Below are 27,034 nucleotides of genomic sequence, written 5' to 3' on the forward strand. Positions count from 1 at the left end.
TCACAATCCCAAACTCTTGAAGGGCTTTTTGAGGTGATATAGTCCATTTCCTTAACTCCAGAGAAAATGAAAACCTAATACTGTCCTATTCATTCAACATTAACTGAGCACCAACTTATAGGCCAAACACTGAGAATAACAAGAAAGGAATAACACACTGTTCCTCATGCTCAGATTCCACAATCCTCCCTACTCCATAACCTGATGCTGTTGTTTAATGTTCTTGTCAAGTTCCCCCCTCATCTAATGTTCTCAGGAGACAGAGAACAGTCAGTCACTCACAAGTTTCCTGCTCCAATAACCTATTTCCTGTTACTCAGCATACTTTTCTAACTAGAACTAAATTGATCTATTCCTCTAACACAGTACCTTACACACCTTTTAATTGCGGTGAGGTAGTGGGGCACAAGGGCAGCTCTAAGAACCTTATGAAGTTCTAAGCTCAATAAGGGCAGAAATTATTTACTTTATATCAACTGAAACAGAGAAGATATTCAATAAACACAGTTTGAATGAATCTCTCTGATAACTGGAACACATCACATGTCACATACTAACTGTGACCTTTGGACAAGAGAGAATAACACCATCTTCTTAAAAGGGTTGCTGAAAGTAATATCTGACACATAGCATGCATTCCAAAAATGTGCTTATTATTTTAATTAAAACATTTTAAACAAACACCTTATTTTGAAATAATTTAAGAATTTATAGAGAAGATACAAAGACAGCAGAGAGAGTTCTTATATCACTCAGTTTTTCTCTAACAGTAACATCTTACGTAACCACAGTGCCCTTGTCAAAACTGAGAAATTAACATTAGGACAATATCTAAGCTACAGACTTTATTCTAATTTAACCAGTTTTTCTACTAATGTTCTTTTTTTCTATTGTAGGACCAATTCAGGATACCACATTCATTACATTTAGACAGATTTTTTATTAACATTTTAAAGTGCTGAGTTAATTGTTAGACTCTTCTGATTAACACCCTGAATCTGGAGAACCAACTAAACTACTTACCACTTCACTCTGTGGTTTCCAACTGAAAAAACAGTCTGCTTGTCTTAGTATGATACACAGTAATGTATCAAAGAAATCCTTAAAAAGACCACAGAAGCAAAAGATGAGTACTTTATTTACAGTATGTATTTACCAAATAAAAGAAAAAAATATTTGGAAAATATATCATTCCTTAAATACACAAGAAAATAAAACAGGAGCTCACATTTATTGAGGTGTTCACTCATCTTTTCTGTATGCCAGACAACATGCTTTTCATTCCTTTTCATAGATGATACAAATTGGCTTTCAAAAAGGATAAGAAACTTGCCAAAAATCACACAATTCCAGAGCAGTGGGATGTGAATCAAAACACATCACAGAAGATGTGTTTAAACCCATGCACGCTATGCACCATGTGCTAAAATTACTCCAGTTGCACTGACGTATCTTACTGTGCGATTAATTATACTGAATGGCATCCAAAATGGACTGTCAGTTTTGGGAGGCTGAACTAATGAACAAAAATTTTCATACATGTCTTTTTCCATAAAACACCAATATAATTCTACAGCTACAGAACTGTCTACACAAGAACTCTGAGCTTTTCCTTGGTCCTTTGATGCTATTCAAAACATAGTCTGCTCTCTTAGTACAGGGCCAAAATACTTTTTGTAAGGGCCAGATAGTAATTATCTTAGGCTTAGGGAAGATACGGGTCTCTACTGCAACCACTTAACTCTGCTGTTGTAGCACAAAAACAGTTACAGGTAATATATTAACAAATGAGCATGGCTGTGTTCCAATAAAACTTTACTTGTAAAAATAGGTGGTGGCCTTGATTTAGCCCATAGGCTGTAGACTGCTTACCCACCTTGGTGCATTTCATAACATGGAATGAGTTTTGGATACCCAATACTACGACTGGAGAGTAAAGGATGCATCCTTAATTTATCTGCAATGATTCTTTATATTATTTTAAAAAATATTCCATGGAACAATGTGGACAATAGTCATGGCCTCAGAAAATTAGTCCTATGATTGAAAAGCAGGTTGTATAGTAGAATTAGTTTGGATAAAACATACAAAAATAACTGGCAAAAATCCCAAAGCTTTGGGGAGTGCAAAACAATACTACCCTTATGGGAGAAAATTTAGCAATTATCTATCAAACTTTAATACATTTACTCCTCAACCCAAAAATACAAAGCCTAAAAATTAATCCTATATCTGTACTGTGTGAATTAATGTATATCAAGCTTATTCATTATAGCATTGGGCTGGAATCAAGATTACCAGGAGAAATAACAACCTCAGATATGCAGAAGACACCACCCCTATTGCAGAAAGTGAAGAACTAAAGAGCCTCTTGATGCAAGTGAAAGAGGAGATTGAAAAAGCTTCCTTAAAATTCATCATTCAGAAAACTATGATCATGGCATCCAGCCCCATTGCTTCATGGAAGATAGATGAGGCAACAATGGAAACAGAGACAGACTTTATTTTGGGAGCTCCAAAATCACTCATCTCACACGCTAGTAAAGTAATGCTCAAAATTCTCCAAGCCAGGCTTCAGCAATATGTGAACCGTGAACTTTCAGACGTTCAAGCTGGTTTTAGAAAAGGCAGAGGAACCAGAGATCAAATTGCCAACATCCGCTGGATCATGGAAAAAGCAAGAGTTCCGGAAAAACATCTATTTCTGCTTTATTGACTCTGCCAAAGCCTTTGACTGTGTGGATCACAATAAACTGTGGAAAATTCTGAAAGAGATGGGAATACCAGACCACCTGACCTGCCTCTTGAGAAATTTGTATGCAGGTCAGGAAGCAACAGTTAGAACTGGACATGGAACAACAGACTGGTTCCAAAAAGGAAAAGGAGTACGTCAAGGCTGTATACTGTCACCCTGCTTATTTAACTTATATGCAGAGTACATCATGAGAAACGCTGGACTGGAAGAAGCACAAGCCGGAATCAAGATCGCCGGGAGAAATATCAATAACCTCAGATATGCAGATGATACCACCCTTATGGCAGAAAGTGAAGAGGAACTATAAAAAGCTTCCTGATGAAAGAGGAGAGTGAAAAAGTTGGCTAAAGCTCAACATTTAGAAAACTAAAATCATGACATCTGGTCCCATCATTTCATGGGAAATAGATGAGGAAACAGTGGAAACAGTGTCGGACTGTATTTTTTTGGGCTCCAAAATCACTGCAGATGGTGACTGCAGCCATGAAATTAAGACACTTACTCCTTGGAAGGAAAGTCATGACCAACCTAGGTAGTATATTGAAAAGCAGAGATATTACTTTGCCAACAAAGATCCGTCTAGTCAGGGCTATGGTTTTTCCAGTGGTCATGTATGGATGTGAGAGTTGGACTGTGAAGAAAGCTGAGCGCCGAAGAATTAACGCTTCTGAACTGTGATGTTGGAGAAGACTCTTGAGAGTCCCTTGGACTGCAAGGAGATCCAACCAGTCCATCCTAAAGGAGATCAGTCCTGGATGTTCATTGGAAGGACTGATGCTGAAGCTGAAACTCCAGTACTTTGGCCACCTCATTCGAAGAGTTGACTCATTGGAAAAGACCCTGATGCTGGGAGGGACTGGGGGCACGAGGAGAAGGGGACGACAGAGGATGAGATGGCTGGATGGCATCACTGACTCGATGGACCTGAGTCTGAGTGAACTCCAGGAGTTGGTGATGGACAGGGAGGCCTGGCGTGCTGCGATTCATGGGGTAGCAAAGAGTTGGACACGACTGAGCAACTGAACTGAATGTTGTTTAGACAATGATTCTTTTGCAACCACATGGACTGTAGCCCACCAGGCTCCTCTGTCCATGGGATTTCCCAGACAAGAATACTGGAGTGGATTGCCATTTCTTTCTCCAAGCAATCTTCCCGATCCCTCTGGGGTCAAACCCCATCTCCTCCATCAGCAGGCAGATTCTTTACCACTGAGCTACCAGGGAAGCCTCCAACTATTTAAATAATACATTTTAAAGAATAACATTAGTTTAGGATCATTGTAAGGATTAAAGAATTTACAAATGTATACAATATAAAATCTCTAAGACAGTGTTTTACACACTGTGGGTGCTGCTATGTCCTATTGCTGGTCTTTTTAAATGTCATCCAAATGGTGTGGTAACATAAACAAATAAAAGAATAAATACCAGACACTTAGACTTAATAATAAAAAAAATATATATATATATAAATTGGACAAATATATATATACACACACATATACACACACATATATATAGATAATGAACTGTTGAAACAACCCAAAAATAGGGAAATATTCAATAAACTATAGCACGTCTATATTTACAAAGCATTTTTTATGACAGAGAAAATGCTCAAAATATACAACTTTATAATCTCAAATGTAATCTCAAATGAGGGGGACAAAGCAGTGGGGGTGGGGAGTGAGGGACTGGGGAGCAGAGAGATGTATGCAGAAATAAAAGACCTAGGTAAAGTATAGCCAGTAAACTTTTATAGAGGGGTTGTTGGTAATTTTTATTTTCTCTTTAATTCTTTTCTGTATTTTTCAAATTTTCTTTTAATCATGTAATCCTAAAAAGGGAAAGAAAGAAAGAGAGAGAACGTAGGTTTTGGGATCAAAGAAAAGCAAGTTCAAATGCCATATAATATACACAATTTTAGACAAGTTAAATAAGCCATTAAAAAGCCACCAGATCTATAAATTGGAGACAATATAAAAATTCGAAGAATCTTTTAAGGATTAGAGACATTATATGTACAAAAGACCTAACTAATATCTTAAACACTGTGAACACTAAGTAGTATCACTCTCATCCATTATATCTGTGTAACATCCTCTCCTATATAAAATTATATAGGGGACTTCCCTATATAAAACTCTTGAGCTTCCACTGCTGGGGAAGTGGACCAGGAAGTGATCCCTGGTCACGGAACTAACTATTCGATCCCACATGCCACATGATGTGGCCAAAAAAAGAGAGAGAAATAAAATGATACTATATTTTATCATTCTAAGACACTATTCATTTTAAGATGTAAGCAAGTTTTAGAAATGTTGAAGTTTGAAAAATGATTCTCTTAGATTTGATGAAATTCATTCTAAGTTTAGTGAAACAAATGCTACTTTCCATATGTATCTTTTTTTTTAATTTATTTATTTTAATTGGAAGCTAATTACTTTACAATATTGTAGTGGTTTTTGCCATACATTGGCATGAATCAGCCATGAGTGTACATGGGTTCCCCATCCTGAACCCCCTTCCCACCTCCCTCTGCATCCCATCCCTCAAGGTCATCCCAGTGCACCAGCCCTGAGCACCCTGTCTCATGCATCACACCTTGACTGGCGATCTGTTTCACATATGATAATATACACGTTTCAATGCTATTCTCTCAAATCATCCCACCCTTGCTTTCTCCCACAGAGTCTGAAAGACTTTTTACAGTCTCTTTTGCTGTCTCACATATAGAGTCACCGTTACCATCTTTCTGAATTCCATATATATGCGTTAGTATACTGTATTGGTGTTTCTCTTTCTGACTCAGAAATATGGAACACTTCATGAATTTGCGTGTCATCCTTGCGCAGGGGCCATAGCTAAACTTCTCTATGTTGCTCCAATTTTAGTATATGTGCTGCCAAAGGGAGCACTCCATATGTATCTTTTTATTTACTGCTTGTGCATGCTAAGTTGCTTCACTCATGTCCAACTCTTGCGACCCCATGGACTGTAGCCCATCAGGCTCCTCTACCCATGGGATTCTCAAAGCAAGAATGCTGGAGTGGGTTGCTGCCAGGAGCCGGCATATTGCATATTGAGTGCATATTGCATATTGAGTGCAACACTTTCCACAGCATCATCTTTCAGGATCTGGAATAGCTCAATTGGAATTTTATCACTGCTGGGAGCCAGCGTGAGGAACTCCACCCGTGGCAAAGGTCATGAGGAAGGAGGCTCGGCATACGCAAAGGCAGGATCGAGCCTCAGGAGTCCCCCTGGAAATTCTCGAGCATCTACCCCCAAAACCAGAGTCTGCCTACTTTCTGCTTTGTGCTTTCACCTACACCTCTGACTTTATGGGGGGCTGTCCCCCACTACCTATCTCTGAAAAAAGAGTTAACTTATAGCTCCAGTTAATAAAGTTCCTGGGTGTGACAGTGTTTCAACCTACAAACTCCTTTGGAAATCCTCTAGCCTGCCAGAATAGGTTTTTCCGGTCACATGTGATTGTTCAGAGCCTCCCAACTGTGATAGGCAGGAGATGTTCTAAACTGTCTAAACACAGATTCCTTTGAGTAGTTAAAAGATTGATTAGGAATTGTATTGGTGAAGGGTTTTTCACTTATTGGGCCCATGTTTGCTGCTAAGTCTCCATATCCCTTACCTACTGTGTCCTTGGCAGTGTATTGATTGATATAATGGGTGTATAGAAATGTAAGTAGTAGCCTCAATGTTTGTAACCTTGGACCCTTGAGTTACTTCTTTTCTTGATTGAGCCCACCTCACCTTTGCCCTATAGGAATGCAATTCTATCCAATGCTTTTTGGAGGCTGGTGCCTGACTTTAGAATAATCACCTTTAGAGAAAAATAAGTTTCTTAAAATGTTAACAGGCCTCCTGGCCAGAAGATGATGTAAATCACCTAAACTTTTGCATATGATAAGTTTGAAAGCCTGGCTTCGATTAGGGTCAGGAACTGCTGTCCTTGCGTGACTCCACCCCTTCCCCCATTATCCTCTATGCACAACTTAAGGTATAAAAACTACTTTGAAAAATAAAGTGCAGGCCTTGTTCACTGAAACTTGGTCTCCCCATGTCATTCTTTCTCTTACCTTCTGGCTGAATTATTCAGCCTCTTTTCTTCACTGAATTTCCTCACTGAGCTATCCTCATTCTATTACTCATTATATCTTTGATGAATATTTAAATAAATAGGTCGCCTACGCCGTCTCTCCTTCGAATACCCTGGATCAGCCGGGGCTGGACCCCGGCAGGTTGCGATGCCCTTCTCCAGGGGAATCTTCCTGACTCAGGGATTGAACCTGTTTCTCCTGTAGCTCCTGCACTGCAGGCAGATTCTTTACCTCTGAGCCACCGGGGAAGCCTTTACTTATTTACTACAATGGAGTACAAACTGCATTGGAAGCAGGTATTAAAAAGAAAAGGATTGATACTTTCTTGGAAGTCCAGTAGTTAGGACTCAGCACTTTCACTGTCAGGGCCTGGGTTCAATCCTTGGTCGGGGAACTAGAATCCTGCAGGCTATGTGGCCTGGCCCAAAGGAAAAAAAAAAAAAGGACTGTTACTATATAAAATACACAAATGGAGAATAAGCACATGAAAAGATGCTCAACATGACTAATTAGGGAAAAGCAAATCAAAACCACAATGAGAAAAAATTGGAATCCTTGTGCAGTGCTGATAGAAATTAAAAATGGTGCAGCCACTATGGTTAACAGTATCATAATTCCTCAAAAAATTAAAAATAGAATTACCATATGATCCAGAAACCTCACTTCTGGGTATACATCCCAAAGAACTGAAAGCAGTTATTTGTACAGTCATGTTCACAAAAGTATTAGTCACAAAAACCACAAGGTAGATGCAACCCAAGTATCCAGAAATGAATGATTAAACAAAATGTGGTATATACATAAAATCAAATGTTATTCAATTTGGAAGAAAAAGAGGAAATTCTGACACACACTACAATATAGATGAATCCTGAAAACATTACGCTAATTGAAAATAAGCCAGTCACAAAAAGACAAATATTACATAGCTCCACTTATGAACTACCTGGTGATAGTTGTCGTGGTTTAGTGGCTAAGTCACGTCCGACTCTTGTGACCCCATGGACTGCAGCCCACCAGGCTCTTCTGTCCAAGGGGTTTCCCAGGCAAGAATATTGGAGTGGGTTTCCATGTCCTTCTCCAGGGGATCTTTCAAACCCAGGTCTCCTGCACTGCAGATGGTCTCCTGCATTGCAGGCAGATTCTTTACCAACTGAATCACCAGGGAAGCCCTATGAAGTATCTAGAGTAGTCACATTCATAGAGACAGAACATACAATGGAGGTTGCAAGTAGCTGGTGGGAGGAAAAATAAAAACTGCTGCTTAGTGGCACTAGAGTTCCAGTTTTACAAGATGAAGAGTTCTCAAGGTTGGTTGCATAACAGTATAAATGCACCTAATGCTACTGAACTGCACATTTAAAAATGGTGAAAATGGTAAATTTTATGCTATATATATATATATTACCACAGTAAAACAAAATTAAAATGAAAGGATTGTTTAATAGTGAGAACTGCTACTATTGCTAAGTCACTTCAGTCGTGTCTGACGCTGTGCGACCCCATAGACGGCAGCCCACCAGGCTCCCCTGTCCCTGGGATTCTCCAGGCAAGAACACTGGAGTGGGTTGCCATTTCCTTCTCCAATGCATGAAAGTGAAAAGTGAAAGTGAAGTCGCAGTCGTGTCCGACTCTTAGCGACCCCATGGACTGCAGCCCACCAGGCTCCTCCGTCCATGGGATTTTCCAGGCAAGAGTACTGGAGTGGGGTGCCATTGCCTTCTCCAACAGTGAGAACAAGTCTATTTAAATAACATAATTATCTGAAAATAATTGTAATAACAGACTGTGTAAATTCACTTAAGATTTTTGATAACAAAAACAAAAAAAAAAAAACATGAAATAAATAAAAACCAAGTAAGTTTTAAACTACTTTAACAAACACTTGAACCATTTAAAACCCCAAAGGAAATTTAAATACTGTAAACATAATATGCTCTGAGCAATAAACTTATTATTCAACGTCGTATTTCCTTTAGTTTTTTTACCTGGCAGAGAGAATAGTACCAAGACAGAGGAAGATCAAACACTCTCAGTGCTGCTGTCTTCAAGGAAAACTGTGATTCGCTCACCGTTTCTTCTGACATGACTCCTCTTCTATCTTAATTAAATGAAACACAAAATATATTAGCCACAAAGATTTCTAGTTATTCTACCAAATGAAAGATACAAATTGAAAATTTAACTCTTTAAAAAGCTTTTCTTTTTTTTTTTTTTTGCACTTAATTAATCATATTACACTAACCTGAAGAAAATAATATTCTGAACCAAATTTACTTAAGCTAAAAGTTTATTTATTAGCCAAAGTAGCCAAAAAGAAAATGAGTTAGATTTGAACTTTGAGTTCAGCTAGTAAACTTTCCTTTAAAAATTGTGGGTTCTAGATTCTCTCTTTTCTAGTGAAATAAATGTTTCAGCTTTTAAACAGTAACTTAAAATATTTTTATTTCCACTTTCCTTCCAACAACAACAGGGATGGGGGGGGGGGCACTGAAAGAAATTTGATTGGAATCTTGACTTTAGGGGCTGGAAATGAACCTCAGGGCTCACTGAACTTCATAGTTCAAGCATTTATCTTGCTGCTGCTGCTGCTAAGTCGCTTCAGTCGTGTCCGACTCTGTGCGACCCCATAGACGGCAGCCCAACAGGCTCCCCGGTTCCTGGGATTCTCCAGGCAAGAATACTGGAGTGGGTTGCCATTTCCTTCTCCAGTGCATGAAAGTGAAAAGTGAAAGTGAACTGTTCCATTTTTTAAAAACTGTTAAGCTCTTGAAAGAAATGACATATACCGGCTATGAAATTTTAATATTGCTTTAATGCCGATTTCTACTGAAACCAATGAAAGAAATGTCAGTTGTTCACAGAGAAGGCAGTCATCACTAAGAGAGACCCATAAAGATAGCAGAATGCTGATAAAAACACAATGGTTAAGGGCCTAGGTCTATGCTTTGTAGAGCCAGAAACTCAAATTTTATACGTGTACCCAGCTGGACACACATTAAACAAATTCACACAATACTAATATATAAATTAAGTATACAAATTTGTTCACTTATATTAAGGAAATACACTAGTGAAAGAAAACTTTTAAAAATTTATTTATTTTCTAATTGAAGGATAACTGCTTTACAGAATTTTGTTTCCTGTCAAACCTCAACATGAATCAGCCATAGGTATACATATATCACCTCCCAATACTTTTATATGTTATCAAAACATAACCTTTCTGAAATAAGACATTGTAGGGAGTTGAATTAAGTATAAAAGGCTCTGTGGTAAGCACAAAATTAATGGGTCCTTAACAATATTTCGCTTCTCGGCGTTTTGGCTAAGATCAAGTGTAGTACTTCCCTGGTGGCTCAGACGGTAGAGCGTCTTGTCTACAATGGGAGAGACCAGGGTTCGATCCCTGGGTAGGGAAGATTCCCTGGAGAATGAAATGGCAACCCACTCCAGTACTCTTGCCTTGAAAATCCCATGGACGGAGGAGCTTGGTGCAGGCTACTGTCCATAGGGTCCCAAAGAGTCAGGCACAACTGAGCGACTTCACTTCCACTTTCACTTAACAACATTTCATACAGGCTGGGAAAAAGCCTGAGAACTGTTTCTGATGTATTATACAAGAGTAGGCCTTCCCACTAACTAGAATGTTTATGCCTACCAAATTTAATATTTCTTTTCCTTGGATGGTGCTGTACAAACTACCAGAAAATTAAAATTACCAACAATCCCTCTATAGCTTATTTGCCATACTTTCTTCAAATCATTTATTTCTGCTCTTTTTCTAACCTTTCTGTTAATAACCCTTTTTTTTTTTTCAGAAGTCTATCAAAACCACTGATTAATAGTTTCGTTTTCATATCAAACACAGCAAGATTTCTTAAGGCAGGTTACTGCTACTGACAGTTTACTTTTTCCCTATTAGTGACACCCAAGGAGTGGAAACTTAATTTTCCCCACACTCATATTCTAACTACAATCTTTCGTCTTAGTATAATCAATATGTTAATCCCAACTGACAAACTGTGGTACAGACATATTAATGAGAAATACAAGGAAACCATGAAGAAACTGTTAAACAAGTGAAAAATAAGTCTGAGAAATAAGACTAGGAATGCAGGGTGGCAGGAAACCACTATTTTTCATTAAAAGTGCTTCTGTAATATTTGCTTTATAAAGTGTCTACATGTATTACTTTTTTCAAATGTTTCACAAAACAAGAAGGAAGCACATTTACCCCTCCCCCCGGAAAAAAACTTCATTTTGAGAAACATTTTTAGTAACTAAATAGATTCTGGACCAATAAAGGTACCTATACTATTGCATTTTTTTTAAATCCTGGAAGTAATTCACCCAAAGTGATTTTCTCCATAATATAGTTCCAGATTTTGAAGCAGAAGAAAAAGAAAATAAAGCAAACACTTCAATTTGCTGCAGTGGTTTTCTTAAAATAAATGTTCACTTTTGCATTCTAATCACCTCACACCCTTTCATTTAAAATCGCTGAGTGATTCCAAACTTAATCATTAATAATTGAACAGCTTCTTAAAACCAGTCATTTCAGTTGCTTTCAAATGTATTAATAAAAAAAAAATGGAGACAGTTTCATCATCACCAAAAATATTATACTCTGTAGTATCACTCGCTTCTCTCCATTCTAACCATGAGACACTTTTTAAAATATGTCATATACACAGTTTGTTTCTTAAACACACTTAAATTGGACTTTATAATCCAAGCAAGAATGAAAGTCTGCAATATCCCCCAAATTTTGTCATGAAATGTAAATCTATACAACAGAATTCTGAGAAGATACTTGAAATACAGCAAAAACGCTTACTTGAAATACTGATAAAATAATAATAATAAAGGTCTGTGCATGAGCAAAATCTTTTAGAGTCTTCTCTCCATAAAATAAACGTTGAACAACTTTATTTACAGGAGGGCTCCGACGCCACAAACCTCCTGATGCTAAATTATTCTCAGTAAGCCCCTTGAAAGAAAGCATAATCTTCCTCCTCCAAAAACCACTCCCCGCTCAAACCACTGACATTCTTGCAGAAACTTGGACCACACCAGCGGCTCCTCCCGCAAGCCTCCTCCGCCCTCACTGCGTTCTCCTCTGCAGCCTTCTTTTTCTTCACCAAGATGACCAGGAAAGGGGCTCCCTCTCGGCTCGGCCACCCAGACCCTCGCTCGGGCTCCAAGCGGTCGCCAGCCAGCCCACCCTGATTCAGCGCTCCGTGGCGGGCCTCCCTTCGGCTTTCTATTCCTCCTCCCAGACACGGAATCCAGAGGGCGAAGGCCTGAGCTCCCGCCCACCCTTCTGCCACTAACCCGCGGCCGCTGAGACCCCACACAGCCCTCCACCCACGTACCTGATGCTCCAGGCCCAGTGCAGCCGGTCCACGCCTGCTTCCCCGCAGCAGCCCGGCGCTGAGCCGCAGCCTGGCCCCGGGGGCGGAGTCCTTCCGGGGTCAGGAGTGGGAAGGTGGAGAGAAAGTAGCGGGGGCCTCCTAGCCTTTCTGCGTGAGGGGCTACGTGTGAAGCAGCTCCCGCCATTTTTGTTGAGGGTAGAGGCTCCTGCCTTTCCCGAATGGCTGTGAAATGTACAGTGGAAGAATTGCATCCTGTTACAGTGCTGTTAAGAAATGGCATCGCAGTTTGTAACCTTTTGAGGGCCCCAGGACCATCCTAGGAATCTGGTGAAAAATATGGGGCATTTTCTCTATATGTCATTTAAATACATTAGTAAAAGAAAATAGCTTGTACATTACCAAGAGAATATATATAATATATATCTATTATATATATATAGTTAGATACTCTGAACCAATCCATGGCTCCCAGGTTAAGAACGTCTACTACAGACCTTCAGCCCCTAAATAAATTAATGTTGAGCATTCCAATCCTGTATTAATGATGTTTTATTTACTTCGATTCCTTTTTAGCTTTTCCCTAAGTTAGGCAAGGTATTCACAGCTCTGAGGTTCTGTCTAAAACACATACACTAACGAGGGAGGAGAGAGAACAACAAAATAACATGCTGTTTTTATATGCAGTCCTGAGCCCAAACATTTCGTCCAAATTGCGGATTTAAAAATTCCAACTTCTGAGCATATTTGTGGTGAAAAGCCAAAATAATTTTGCAAGGATTGCTAAAACATGAGAGCACATGTTACTATTCCTATCTAAGAAACAAGAATGAACAATTATTTCTGGTGGTGTTCAAAAGTCCCTGTTAGTGAAATGGAAAATAGGATGAACAGTAATACCAATGTGTGACATTATCGTTGTTGTTTAGTGGCTCAGTTGTGTCTGACTCTTGCAACCCCGTGGACTGTACTCCGCTAAGCTCCCCCGTCCTTGGGATTTTCTGGGCAAGATCACTGGAGTGGGTTGCCATTTCCTAATCCAGGAGATCTTCCTGACCCAGAGATGGAACAGGAGTCTCCTTGTCTCCCGCTTTGCAGGCAGATTCTTTACTGCTGAGCCACTGGGGAAGCCCACAGGTGACATTACTAGATGAATAATAACTAAAATTGTACAGACTGAGTTCTAAGTGAAAACGCATGCATGGGTGCTAAGTCACTTCAGTCGTGTCCAACTCTTTGCAACCCTGTGGACTGTAGTCTGCCAGGCTCCTCTGTCCATGGGATTATCCAGGCAAGAATACTGGAGTGAGTTGCCATGCCGTCCTCCAAGAGATCTTCAAGACCCAGGGATCAAACCCCACCTCTCTTCGTCTCCAGCACTGGCAGGCCAATTCTTTATCACTAGCGCCACCTGGGAAGCCCCTATTTAAAAATATTGTGCACTTATAAAGTAAATCGGAGAAGGCAATGGCAACCCACTCCAGTACTCTTGCCTGGAAAATCCCATGGACAAAGGAGCCTGGTAGGCTGCAGTCCATGGGGTTGCTAAGAGTCGGACACGACTGAGTGACTTCACTTTCACTTTTCACTTTCATACGTTGGAGAAGGCAATGGCACCCCACTCCAGTACTCTTGCTTGGAAAATCCCATGGACAGAGGAGCCTGTTAGGCTGCAATCCATGGGGTTGCTAAGAGTCAGACACGACTGAGCGACTTCACTTTTACTTTTCATTTTCATGCATTGGAAAAGGAAATGGCAGCCCACTCCAGTGTTCTTACCTGGAAAATCCCAGGGACGGGGGAGCCTGGTGGGCTGCCGTCTATGGTGTCGCACAGAGTCGGACACGACTGAAGTGACTTAGCATAGCATAGCCAGTGTTCTTGCCTGGAGAATCCCGGGGATGGGGGAGCCTGGTGGGCTGCCATACGGGGTCGCACAGAGTCGGACATGACTTAGCAGCAGCAACAGCAGCAGCATAAACTAAATGGTGCTCTTGACACTTGAAGAACCTGAAATTTGTAAGGCTGTGTTTGTTTATTTCTCCATCTTCTCTCTGCTGCCTCTTTTCTACTTCCCACAACTTTCAAACTTTGAGCCTAATGGGAAGAAGAGTAATAATGATGATGATGTGTGTGCTCAGTCCTGTTCAACTCTTTGCTATCCCATGAACTGTAGCCCGTGAGGCTCCTCTGTCCAAGGAATTTCCCAAGCAAGAATACTAGAGTGGGTTGCCATTTCCTACTCCAGAGGATCTTCCAGACTCAGGGATCTAATCCTGAGGGAACTAAGATCCCACATACTGTGTGGTGCAGCCAAAAAAAAAAAAAAAAAAAAACACTCAATTTGAGCTCTGTGCCCAGTAGTTTGTATCATCTGGGAGAATCTAAAGGCAATAGACTATCCAAAGAGGCATTTGATGACACAGCAGAAAGAGAGAGGACTACAGCAGAAATGGCCTATACTTGCAATTTTGCAAGGAAAATTTTTCTATGAACCATGAGAATACAACAGAATGTAGCAGGCTTGAATTATTATATCTTAAAAGGTTATATCTTGAAATCAGGACCAAAGTGGACCATCTAAATGGTTAGCTACAGATTTTTTTTTTTTTTTTTTGAAGTATTAGGAAATGAAACAGTGAAAAGTACCCAGCAAGTTGGGAGAGGGGAGGAGATCATCATGGAGGAATGTGTTAAAGGGACCGAAGAAAAGACCCAGCCAGCTCTTAGGAGTAGACCACATGCAGAAAACACCAAAGTTGGATTTGACTCTACTGATTGGGTATTTCTGACATTTTATTCCAGATACTTAGGATTACTGCTCACTCCAGCTGAGATAATATATAACCAATGTACTTCATTAATTATTGGTGGAACCTGTACTTATCAAGTGTCAACTTTAAGCCTGAACAAAGTCTAGCACTCTGACAATTAAAACCAATTACATTACCTAAGTAAATGAATTATTTTAGGTAATTCATGTATCCAATTACCTATTGCATTAACTGCTAAAACCTGGCAGAGTCCCCAGAAATAACTCAGGTCCTTCCTTTAAATCAACAGAATGCCATTGGGCACATACTGGCTCTTGTATCTTTGTTCTTTTCACCCACCCAAGAGTGTTTGACAAGACTCCTCTACAAGTCAGAACTAAGCCAACCCAGACATCTAGATGCTAATTTAGAACATCTATTCCCTACACATCCAAATATTGCAGATTCAGTTCCTCAAAATGTTAAACATAGAGTTACTACATGACCCAGCAATTCTAAGCCTAGACAATACGCAAGAGAAATGAGAACATACATCAAAGTACAAATTATACATGAATGTGCATAGTAGCATTATTCATAATAGCTGAAAAATAAAAGCAATCCAGGGACTTCCCTGGCAGTTCGGTGGTTAAGACTATTGTGCTTCCACTGTCCGGGGCGTGGTTTATCCCTGGTTGGGGCACTAAGACACAATCAAGAAAGAACAAAAAGAAAAATAAAAGCAACTCAAATGTCTACTAACTGATAAATGGATAAATAAAATGTAGTAAATTTACATAATAGAATATTATTTGGCCATAAAAATAATTGAAATACTGATACACGCTACAACATGGGTAAACTTTGAAAATGTGTTAAGAAGCCAGTCATAAAGGATTATGTTATTGTATGATTTTGCTTATGTGAAACTTCCAGAAGACAACTCTATTAAGAAAGCAGGTTAATGGTCACCCAGGGTAGAAAGAGCTGAGGGGAAATGGAGGGGATTCCTATATAGCATGAAACTTCTTTTGCGGGATAGTGAAATGTTCTAAATTTAGATTGTGGTTCTGGTTGTGCAAATGTGTGAATATACTAAAAACTATTCAACTGTATACTTTAAATATGTTAATCGTATAGCATGTGAATTGTATCTTAATAAAGGCGTTATCCTCCAAGATTTTTTATGTGAAAAAAATTGAGACTTAAGGAGGTTATGAAAATGATAAAAGCTAGAGATGGGAGGCCAGAGACTGCATGCTTTTCCTGCATTGCCTTATGTACATGCTCACTCAGTCATATCCAATTCTTTCCACCCCATGAGTGGTAGCCTGCCAGCCTCTTCTGTCCAAGGGATTTTATAGGCAAGAATACTGGAGTGGATTGTCATTTCCTCCTTCAGGGGATCTTCCTGACCCAGAGATTGAATCCACGTCTCCTGCATTAGCAGGTGGGTTCTTTACTACTGAGCCACCTGGGCCTCAGCTTCAGCATCAGTCCTTCCAATGAATATTCAGGACTGATTTTCTTTAGGATTGACTGGTTTGATCTCCTTTGATGCTGAAGCTGAAACTCCAATATTTTGGCCACCTGATGTGAAGAACAGACTCCTTAGAAAAGACCCAGATGCTGGGAAAGATTGAAGGCAGGAGAATAGGATGACAGAAGATGAGATGGTTGGATGGCATCGCCGACTGGATGGACATGAGTTTGAGCAAGCTTTGGGAGTTAGTGAAGGACAGGGAAACCTGGCGTCCTGCAGTCCATGGGGTCACAAAGAGTCGGACACAACTGAGCGACTGAACTGAACTGAACACGGGCCTCAGTAGTTATCAAAATACTGAGCTGCTCCAATAAGATGCATGCATTCTATCAGGAGGTATTTACATCAAAATGTAATATAAAGCAAAAACAACACAAATGTTTTCCTATTAAGAGCTTCATTCTAACACTACTTTAAAGTGAAGAGCAATAAAATTAGAATTAAACCTCAAGGAAACAATAATTCCTATTTTGTACATTAAGAACTCATAATATTTAAAAGGTCTAGAAAACCACGTTGTATTTTTAAAGTTAATAAATTTAAGGGAGAGAACAAGATGGCGGAGAAGTAGGTGGATGTGGAGTTCACCTCTCTCCACGAATACATTAGGAATACACCTTCAGACACAGAAGTCCATGCAGAATACCAGGTGAGAGCAGACAGGAGTACCTGACCAGCAGGAAAGAATATATAGAATCATGGCAAAACTTGGTAGGACGAAGGAATTGGGGGAAAAACAAGAGTGTTAGTAGGATTAGACCTGCCTTCGGCAGATAGGGGAACCGAAACAAGGGTCCAATCCCCACTTCAGGGCAAGTGTCTGAGTCAGAGGAGAAACATTTAAGGCTGAAAGTGAAACAGCTGATCTGTGGCAGCCTAAATGGAATGAGAATCAGACAGTCCTTGAGGCAGCCATATGTACCCCTGACTGTGCGACCACATAGACGGCAGCCCACCAGGCTCCTCCATCCCTGGGATTCTCCAGGCTAGAATACTGGAGTGGGTTGCCATTTCCCTCTCCGATGCATGCATGCATGCTAAGTTGCCTCAGTCATGTCCGACTCTGTGCAACCCCATGGACAGCAGCCCCCCCAGCTCCTCCATCCACAAGATTCTCCAGGCGTGAATACTGGAGTGGGTTGCCATTTCCTTCTCCACTGGAAGGTGCATAATAAAGAGACTGGCTCATCAAATGCCTGATGCACTGAACGACAGGGTAGGACCCCACCCAGGGTGCCCCTTTAAGTGCCTGATGTGCCTATCTACAGGGTGGACCCCAGGCAAGGGAACCCTCTAAGTGCTTGAATGGGCAGAGCTACAGAGAAAGACTGGCCAAAACAGAGGCTCAAAAACAGACTCTTATAGGGCCATAACTCCTGCAGTAGAGGCAGTCTGTGGCCCTGCACACTTAGCACCACCAGGATCCCTGCAAGCCAAGCAGCTGTGCCACCTTCATGCTCAATTCTTTCTGGGACGGAGCTGTCACAGGCAAAAAAAAGTCTTTCATCTATGCACCTTCCGTCTATCCATCTTTGGTCCAACTCTTTGCAAACCTGTAGACTGTGGCCTGCCAGGCTTCTCTGTCAGGGGGGTTCTCCAGACAAGAATATTGGAGCTTATTGCCCAATACTGGTTGCCATTTCCTGCTGCCCTAGCTGCCAACTCACCTGAGTACCTGGTGCTGCCAGAACCCCTGCGACCCAAGCAACTGCACCACTTCCACACCTGGCCCTCACAGGGGCAAACCCAAGTCCTCCAGGGCAGCCTCAGTGGACGACCCACATGCAGAGGTAGAAATAAAACCACAATTGAAACTCAGGGGCAGTGTGGCTAAGGAAGAAGACCCAAAACCTTACCACCAGCTGTACAAGCTGCAGATTAAATCCACACGATCAACTAGGCAGACTCTGTGTCTATGGAATATATAAAAGGACATTGAGAGCTCCCACAAAAGAAAACACACTAGTTCTGATAGCTGTGCACATTAGAGGCAAGAACACACAGGGGTGGAACCAGATTGGAACCTGAGCTGCCCCCACAGCAAGTCCAGAGATCAGCACAGTGTCGGAGGGCATCCTAGGGAGGTGAGGTGGACTGTGATTCCCAGCGAGGGAAAGGACTCTGATAGCAGTGACTCAAGAAAAACATTTATTATTCTTATGTTTTGACTTGTTGTAGATTCTTTTGGGAATTTTTTTCCCTTTTTTCCCCCCTCTCTTGTGGTTGTCAGTTTTATCCATGCAAGTTATCTTCAAAGGTATACTTAAGTTTGAAGAAAGAAAGAACACTGTTACTGACCTTTGATACTATGGCAGTAAATTGCATACTAAAATACCTTAATTATCCTAGATACCTAGGTCTGGCTTGGCAAGCATCATGCCACTGACATGCTTCAGCTCTTTTAGTAACTAAAAGTGATTTGCAGTTCAATTATTGAATATCTCAATGAGACCCATTAAGCTGTGTGATAAACTCTGAGGTTAAATTTAAGCAAATTCTCTACATTTAATCACATCATCGGCACAAGCAGGACAATGCTGGCGTAGCATGAAAGGTGTGTTTCTTTGTGAAGAGTCTTCCTTTTACTGCATGATATATTAAGATGACAGACCTAAATCTCAACTGGGTTAATGAGTTAGAATAGATTTGCTTCCCAAATTTAGTACACAATAATTTCAGTGGATTAGAAAAAGAAATCTCAGATGTAAAGAAAAAAACAGCAAAAAAGCTCAAGCTCTGGTACTATGAAATCTAATTAAGCTTTTGAGCTTTTTTTTCTTTCTCAGTCACATTTTTTATTGTTGTTATATACCTCTGACTCTATGTTGGGCTATTGCAGTTCTGTGGAATTTTCCTTTTTTTTTCCTGCTCTTTTTAATTTTAAAGCCTATTATTATTTCTTCTACATTTATTCCTTTGTTTGCTTTTCCTATTGTTCTTTTCCCCTTTCAGTTAATCTTTAATGTATATAAATCTTTATCTACCTCTATTTAACTTTGCATATCTATTTTTTCATCTTTTCTTTTTTGCTTTAGATTTTGTTAGTTTTGTTTTCATTGCTTTATTCCCCAGTTGGCACCTTGCTTTAGTTTGGTTTTCCAGTTTGTGCTTTATTTAGTTTTGTTCTTAATTGGTAGATATAATTTTTGGTTTCCTTTGTTCGCTGGGTCAATCTGTTGTACTTTATTTTTGTTGGACTGTTTTGATTTTGCTTATGGGTGTATGTGTATATGTGTATATTCAGCCACACTTTTTATTGTTGTTATAAACCTCTGCCTCTACATTGGGCTTTTGCAGTTCTGTGGAGTTATCTTTTTTCCTTTTTTTCTTTCTTCTTCCTTTTTCTTATCTCTTTTTTATAATTTTGATTTTTAATTTCTTTAAAACTATTATATTTTTCTACACTTATTCCTTTGTTTGCCTTTCCTTCTGTTCTTTTCCCCTTGCAGTTAATCTTTAATGTATATAAATTTTCTTCATCTACCTCTATTTAACTTTGCATATCTATTCTTTCTTTCTTTTCCTCTCAACATATTTGTTAGTTTTATTTTCATTGCTTTATTCCCCTCTTGGCACCTTGCTTTAGTTTTGTTTTCCAGTTTGTGCTTTAGTTAGTTTTGTTCTTAACTGGTAAATATAATTTTTGATTTCCTTTGTTTGCCAAGTCAATCTACTGTACTTTATTTTTGCTGGACTGTTTTGACTTTGCTTATGGGTGTATATGGATGTGAGAGTTGGACTATAAAGCAAGCTGAGCTCTGAAGAACTGATGCTTTTGACTTTGTTTATGGGTGTATATGGATGTGAGAGTTGGACTATAAAGCAAGCTGAGCTCTGAAGAACTGATGCTTTTGAACTGTGGTGTTGGAGAAGACTTGAGAGTCTCTTGGACTGCAAGGAGATCAACCAGTCTGTCCTAAAGGAAATCAGTCATGAATATTCATTGGAAAGACTGATGCTGAATCTGAAACTTCAATACTTTGGCCACCTGATGTGAAGAACTGACTCACTGGAAAAGACCTTGATGCTGGGAAAGACTGAAGGCAGGAGGAGAAGGGGACGACAGAGGATGAGATGGTTGGATGGCATCACCAACTCAATGGACATGAGTTTGAGCAAGCTCTGGGAGTTGGTGATGGACAGGAAAGCCTGGCGTGCTGCAGTCCATGGGGTTGCAAAGAGTCAGACATGACTGAATGACTGAACTGAACTGACTGATGGATGTATACGTATATGTATATATTCCATTATTTTAATTATTATTTGCCTGATTATTAACTGCCATTTGTCTGGGGTTCAACTTGGTTTCTTGTTTTTGGGTATTTGTTTTAATCTCACTTAATGCCATAACAAACCACTTGTGGATCTTCGTTCCTGACCAGAGATCAAGCCCTGAGCCTTTGGAGTAAGAACACTGACTCTAAGACCCTAGACTACTAGAGAACTAAACCTAGGCAGTATCAAATAGTGAGAACTCACACAAAGGAAACCACTTGAATACAAGACCCAGCACCATCCTACAACCAGGAGCACCCTGTGCAGGATGCCTCATCTAAAAAACAAACAAAATAAAAATACAAACCCAATCACCAGCAGACAGGATTACCACCTCACTTAGCCTTGCCCATCAGAGGAAAAACAAACAAATGAAAAAAAAAAATTCTCAGCACAAATCTCACCCTATAATAAGCTTACACAAACCACTGGACCAACCTTAGGAGGGCAGAGACCAAAAGGAAGAAAGAGTTCATCCCTGAAGCCTTGAAAAAGGAGGCTTCAAACACAATAAGTTAAAAAAAAAAATAATGAAACTACACAATTGAAGGAACAAACTAGAAACACAGAAGTCCAAATAAATGAAGAGGTAATAGGCAAACTACTTGAAAAACAATTCAGAATAATGATAGTAAAGATGATCAAAAATCTTGAAAACAAAATGGAGAAAATGCAAGAATCAATTAACAAAGACCTAGAAGAATTAACCTAGACAGCATATTAAAAAGCAAAGACATTACTTTGCCAACAAAGGTCTGTCTAGTCAAGGTTATGGTTTTTCCATAGTCATGTATGGATGTGAGAGTTGGACTATAAAGAAAGCTGAGCTCCGAAGAATTGATGCTTTTGAACTGTGGTGTTGGAGAAGACTCTTGAGAGTCCCTTGGACTGCAAGGAGATCCAACCAATCCATCCTAGAGGAGATCAGTCCTGAATATTCATTGAAAGGACTGATGCTCAAGCTGAAACTCCAATACTTTGGCCACCTGATGAGAAGAGCTGACTCATTTAAAAAGACTCTGATGCTGGGAAAGATTGAAGGTACGAGGAGAAGGGGACGACAGAGGATGAGATGGTTGGATGGCAACACCGACTCGATGGACATGAGTTTAAGTAAGCTCCAGGAGTTGGTGATGGACAGGGAAGCCTGGTGTGCTGCAGTCCATGGGGTCGCAAAGAGTTGGACATGGCTGAGCAACTGAACTGAACTGAATGCACATATACAGAATCTAGAAAATTGGTACTGAAGAATTGATTTACAGGACAGCAAAGGAGAAATAGACGTAGAGAATAGACTTATGGACATGGAGAGAGGGGAGTAGGGGGTGAGATGTATGGAAAGAGTAACATGGAAACTTACATTACCATATGTAAAATAGATAGCGAACAGGAATTCGCTGTATGGCTCAGGAAACTCAAATGGGGCTCTGTATCAACCTAGAGGCGTGGGATGGGGAGTGAGATGGGAGGGAGGCTCAAAAGGGAGGGGATATATGTATACCTATGGCTGTTTCATGTTGAGGTTTGACAGAAAACAACAAAAGTTGGTAAAGCAATTATCCTTCAATAAATAAATAAATTTTTAAAAATATAAATAAATAAATAAAATGAAGGACTTCCCTGGTGGTCCAGTGCTTAAGACTCTATGCTTCTGCTGCAGAAGGTGCAGGTTCGATCCCTGGTCAAAGAACTCTTGCATGCAGCCCAGTGCAGTCTGAAAACAAAAATAAATTAATTAATTAATAAGATGAAGTGTATCTACTGCCTGTATATTTAAATGATGGACATTTTGAAAAGTATGAAAAAGTAACTCTCTCTCCAAGTTAGAAAATACATAATTTTTGCATATTTTCACATTTATTCATATTTTTAAGCAGCAAATTTATTGATTTGTCCATTTTCTACACTGTGCCTTGTACTATGCTTAATGCTGGAAATACCAGAATAAGTAAGAAAGATCCCTGCCCATAGTTTGATTCAGGAGACTGAAAAAATTATTGCAATGTATAATGATATTAAACTGTACAATTTATAATCAGCAGTATAATATCACTAGAAAGTACTCTAGAGAATACAAGGACAGGCTCATATGGCCTGGGAAAGTTAAAGAAAGCTTCTCCTAGGAGATAACTCTTGAAAGATGAGTGGGGGTTCACTTTTAACAAAAAATACGATGTCTTCCCTGGGGGTCTAGTGGTTAAGAATTTGCCTTGCTAACAAGGGATGCATGTTGGATCCCTGCTGAGAGGAGATTCCACATACCTAGGGGCAAGGGACCCTGGGCGCCAGGGCTGTAGCTAGAGAGCCGCCTTGCCACAACTGCTGAGTTAGTGTGCTCTGGAGCCCATGCTAGGCCGCAAGAGAAGGCCCGCTGACCACAACTAGAAAGAAGGCCCTAGGTGCCACAACTAGAGAAAGCCTGCGCCCCGGCAGTAAGGAGCCTGCACTTTACAGAGAAGATGCAGCGCAGCGAAGATTTTTTAAAAAGGAGGAGGGGGCATTCTAAGGATTTAGGCTTAAGGAAAGCGGCACTAAATAGGAGGGGCACAAGCAAGTGTTTTGCCTTTTAGGAGAATGGGATGTAGATTAGAATAGATGAGGATAGGATGTTTCGTTTGGTGAACAAAAAATGAGATAGAAGGAGTAAATTTGGCTAATACTAAAGACAAGGGGGAGTAGGATTAGGGAAGCAGGTGCTTAGGGCACACAATTTGAAAAGCTAGTCTCTTGTTCAGACAGGTGCAAGATACTTAGATGTTAAACCCTGGGCGATTTGCTCCTCTCATCATAGATCCTTGAAGAGAAAAAAGAAAATCTCTGGAGTAACAAGGAATCATTAAAGCATTATGTGATTTGATTTGTGTTTTAGGAAGAGTTGTGTTCAGAAGTATGGTATGGTACTAGAGTAGAGTGAGACTAGAGTCAGAGAAACTTGGTAGGGAACTATCAAAATAGAAAGGAAGAGACTCTGTAGAGGAAACTTCTGAGGTTCCATCCCCATGTAGTCAGTTCAAAGTCTACTGATTTTATTCCCCTAAGTAGTTCTCACAGTCATCTCCGCTGCGGGGCCTTTACTTCGCTTTGTCTAGATTCTTCAATAGTCTCCAATCTATGCTCATCATTACTATCCAAGTAATCCAACATGTAAATCTCATCATGTCGTTGGTTTTCTCAAAGTTCTTCATGGATCTTTAGAGAGGAAAGTCTGCTTTACTGACATGATCATTCACGACCTGCCTTCTATGTGTAGTCTGTCCTGTTACTCCCTGCCCTCAATCTCTGGACCAGTAAAACTGACCCCTTGCAAATTCCCAGATTAGCACTTGGCCTCTTGCTGATGTGGTTTCATCTAAGCAGTTCACTGTGCCTAAAAATTCTCCCCTCTCTGGCTCATCAGAAACCTTCTTCCTCAGCTTTTAAACCAGTATCAGTTTGTGTGTGTGTGATATTGGGTTGACCTGATCCCCTACTTTTCTCTCTTGGAAATTTCCATTCCATTCATCCATGTAATTGTCATTGGAGCTACTCTATTCTTTTATGTACTTGCTGAATGCTCCAAGGCAAACATTTAATCCAGGTGAAGACAATAAGCCCATTATTTGGGATTTAAATTTTTTTAAATATTCATGTATTTGTTTATTTTGGCTGTGCTGGGTCTTAGTTACGGCTTTCTCAGGGTCTTCGTTGCAGACTCTTACTCACAGTATGCATGTAGGATCTAGTTCCCTGACCAGGGATTGAACCCAGGCCCCCTATTTTGGGAGCCTGGAGTCTTACTCACTGGACTACCAGGAAAGTCCCAATTTGGGATTTTTTTAAACTGAAATCTCTGCTCTTAGAACAGTGAGATGAAGGGAAATCCCTGGTGGTCCAGTGGTTCAGTCAGTTTCAGTTCAGTCGCTCAGTTGTGTCCAACTCTTTGCAACCCCATGGACTGTAGCACACCAGGCCTCCCTGTCCATCACCAACTCCCGGAGTTTACTCAAACTTATGTCCATGGAGTCAGAGATGCCATCCAACCATCTCATCTGTTGGATGGTCCACTGGTTATCTGTATTTTCACTGCCAAGGGTCATCATTCAATACCTGGTACAGGAAATTGTCTTTCAATCACTAAGTCAGGTCTGACTCTGCAACTCTATAGACTGCAGCAAGCCAGGCTCCTCTGTCCTCTACTGTCTCCCTGAGTTTGTTTAAATTCATGTCCTCCGAGTTATTGATGCTAGTTAACCATCTCATCCTCTACCACCGCTTTCTCCTTTTACATTCAATCTTTCCCAGCATCAAGGTCTTTTTCATGAGTCAGCTCTTCGTATCAGGTGACCAAAGTATTACAGCTTCAGCTTCAGCATTTGTCCTTCCAATGAAATTCAGGGTTAATTTCTTTTAGGATTGATTGGTTTGATCTCCTTGCTGTCTAAGGAACTCTCAAGAGTCTTCTCCCGTACCACCATTCAAAAGCATCAATTCTTTGGTGTTCAGTCTTTTTGATGGTTCAACTCTCACATCTGTACACGACTACTGGAAACACCATACCTTTGACTATATGGTCCTTTGTCAGCAAAGTGATGTCTCTGCTTTGTAACATGCTATCTAGGTTTGTCATAGTTTTCCTTCTAAGGAGTAGGCATCTTTTAATTTCAAGGCTGCAGTCACCTCCTGCAGTGATTTTGGAGTCCAAGAAAATAAAATCTGTCACTGCTTCCACTTTTTCCCCTTCTATTTGCCATGAAGCGATGGGATCAGATGCCATGGTCTTAGCTTTTTTTTAAACACTGAGTTTCAAGCCAGCTTTTTCATTCTCCTGTTTCATCTGCATCAAGAGGCTCTTTAGTATCTCTTCACCATCTGCCATTAGAGTAGTATCTTCTGCATATCTAAGGTTGTTAACAGTTCTCCTGGCAATCTTGATTCCAGCTTGTGATTCATTCAGCCTGGCATTTTGCTTGATGTACTCTGCATATAAGTTATGTAAGCAGGCAGCCTTGTCATACTCCTTTCCCAATTTTGAACCAGTCAGTTGTTCCATGTCTGGTTCTGTTGCTTCTTGATCTGCATACAGATTTCTCAGGAGACAAGTAAGTTGATCTGGTATTCTCATCTCTTTAAGAAGTAAATGGAAAAAAAAAAGAAGTAAATGGTAGGAGGAAATGCCAAGTTATTCCAGTATTCTTGCCTTGAGAACCCCGAGAACAGTATGAAAAGGCAGAAAGACACCACACCAGAAGTTGAGCCTCTCAGATCAGAAGGTATCCAATATGCTACTGGGGAAGAGTGGAGGGCAATTACTAATAGCTCCAGAAAGAATGAAGTTGGCTGGGCCAAAGCAGAAACAACATTCAGTTGTGGATATGTCTGATGATGAAATAAAGTCCATTGCTGCATAGGAACCTGGAATGTTAGGTCCATGAATCAAGGTAAATTGGACATGGCAAGCAGGAGATGGCAAGACTGAACATAGATATCCTAGGAATCAGTGAACTAAAATGTATGGGAATGGGAGAATTTAATTCAGATTACCATTATATCTGCTACTGTGGGCAAGAATCCCTTAGAAGAAATGGAATAGCCCTCATAGTCAACAAGAGTCCAGAATTCAGTACTTGGATGTAACTTCAAAAATGACAAAATGATCTCAGTTTGCTTCTAAGGCAAACTATTCAACATCATAGTAATCTAGGCCTATACCCCAATCACTGATGCTGAAGTACCTGAAGTTCACCGGTTCTGTGAAGACCTATAAGATCTTTTAGAACTCACACTCCAGAAAGATGTTCTTTTCATCATAAGGGATCAGAATGCAAAAGTAGGAAGTCAAGAGATACTCAGAATAATAGGGAAGTTTGGCCTTGAAGTACACAATGAAGCAGGGAAAATGCTAAGAGAGTTTTGTCACGCTGGTTGGGGAACTAAGATCTCACAAGCTGTGTGGCATGACCAAAAAAAACAAAACCCTGTAAGATGGCAAACTCAAAAAAATGAATATTAAAGAGATCATAATTCCAGGGAAAAAACTAAAGGCTTTGACTAAGATTTTGTCTGAGGAATAGGGAGGGATCCTTAGAGATATTCAGGGACAATAATGAGAGAGAACAAATTTGTTTTCTGCTTGCTCCCTACCAAATCCAGTGTGTTCATCAAATTAGGAACCATGATTTAATTAGATTTCTGTCACTTACTGGGGCTTTCTAGTGCCATCTATGGGGTCACAC

The 27,034-nt window shown here is 40.2% G+C and overlaps 1 protein-coding gene across 1 annotated transcript in view; it reads right to left on the reverse strand.

Moving 5' to 3' along the window:
• FAM73A (family with sequence similarity 73, member A) overlaps window positions 1-12,438 on the reverse strand; it is a 77,856-nt gene extending 65,418 nt beyond the window's left edge. Inside the window, exons 1-2 of the mRNA XM_010857612.1 lie at window positions 12,255-12,438; window positions 8,865-8,977 (exon numbers count right to left, since the gene is read on the reverse strand). Coding sequence (XP_010855914.1) covers window positions 8,865-8,977; window positions 12,255-12,438 — 297 coding nt within the window. The remainder of the gene's footprint in view (window positions 1-8,864; window positions 8,978-12,254) is intronic.
• Window positions 12,439-27,034: the final 14,596 nt, after the last annotated feature.

Source organism: Bison bison, unplaced genomic scaffold, assembly GCF_000754665.1.
Source record: "Bison bison bison isolate TAMUID 2011002044 unplaced genomic scaffold, Bison_UMD1.0 scf7180017864382, whole genome shotgun sequence".
Lineage (NCBI taxonomy): Eukaryota > Metazoa > Chordata > Mammalia > Artiodactyla > Bovidae > Bison > Bison bison.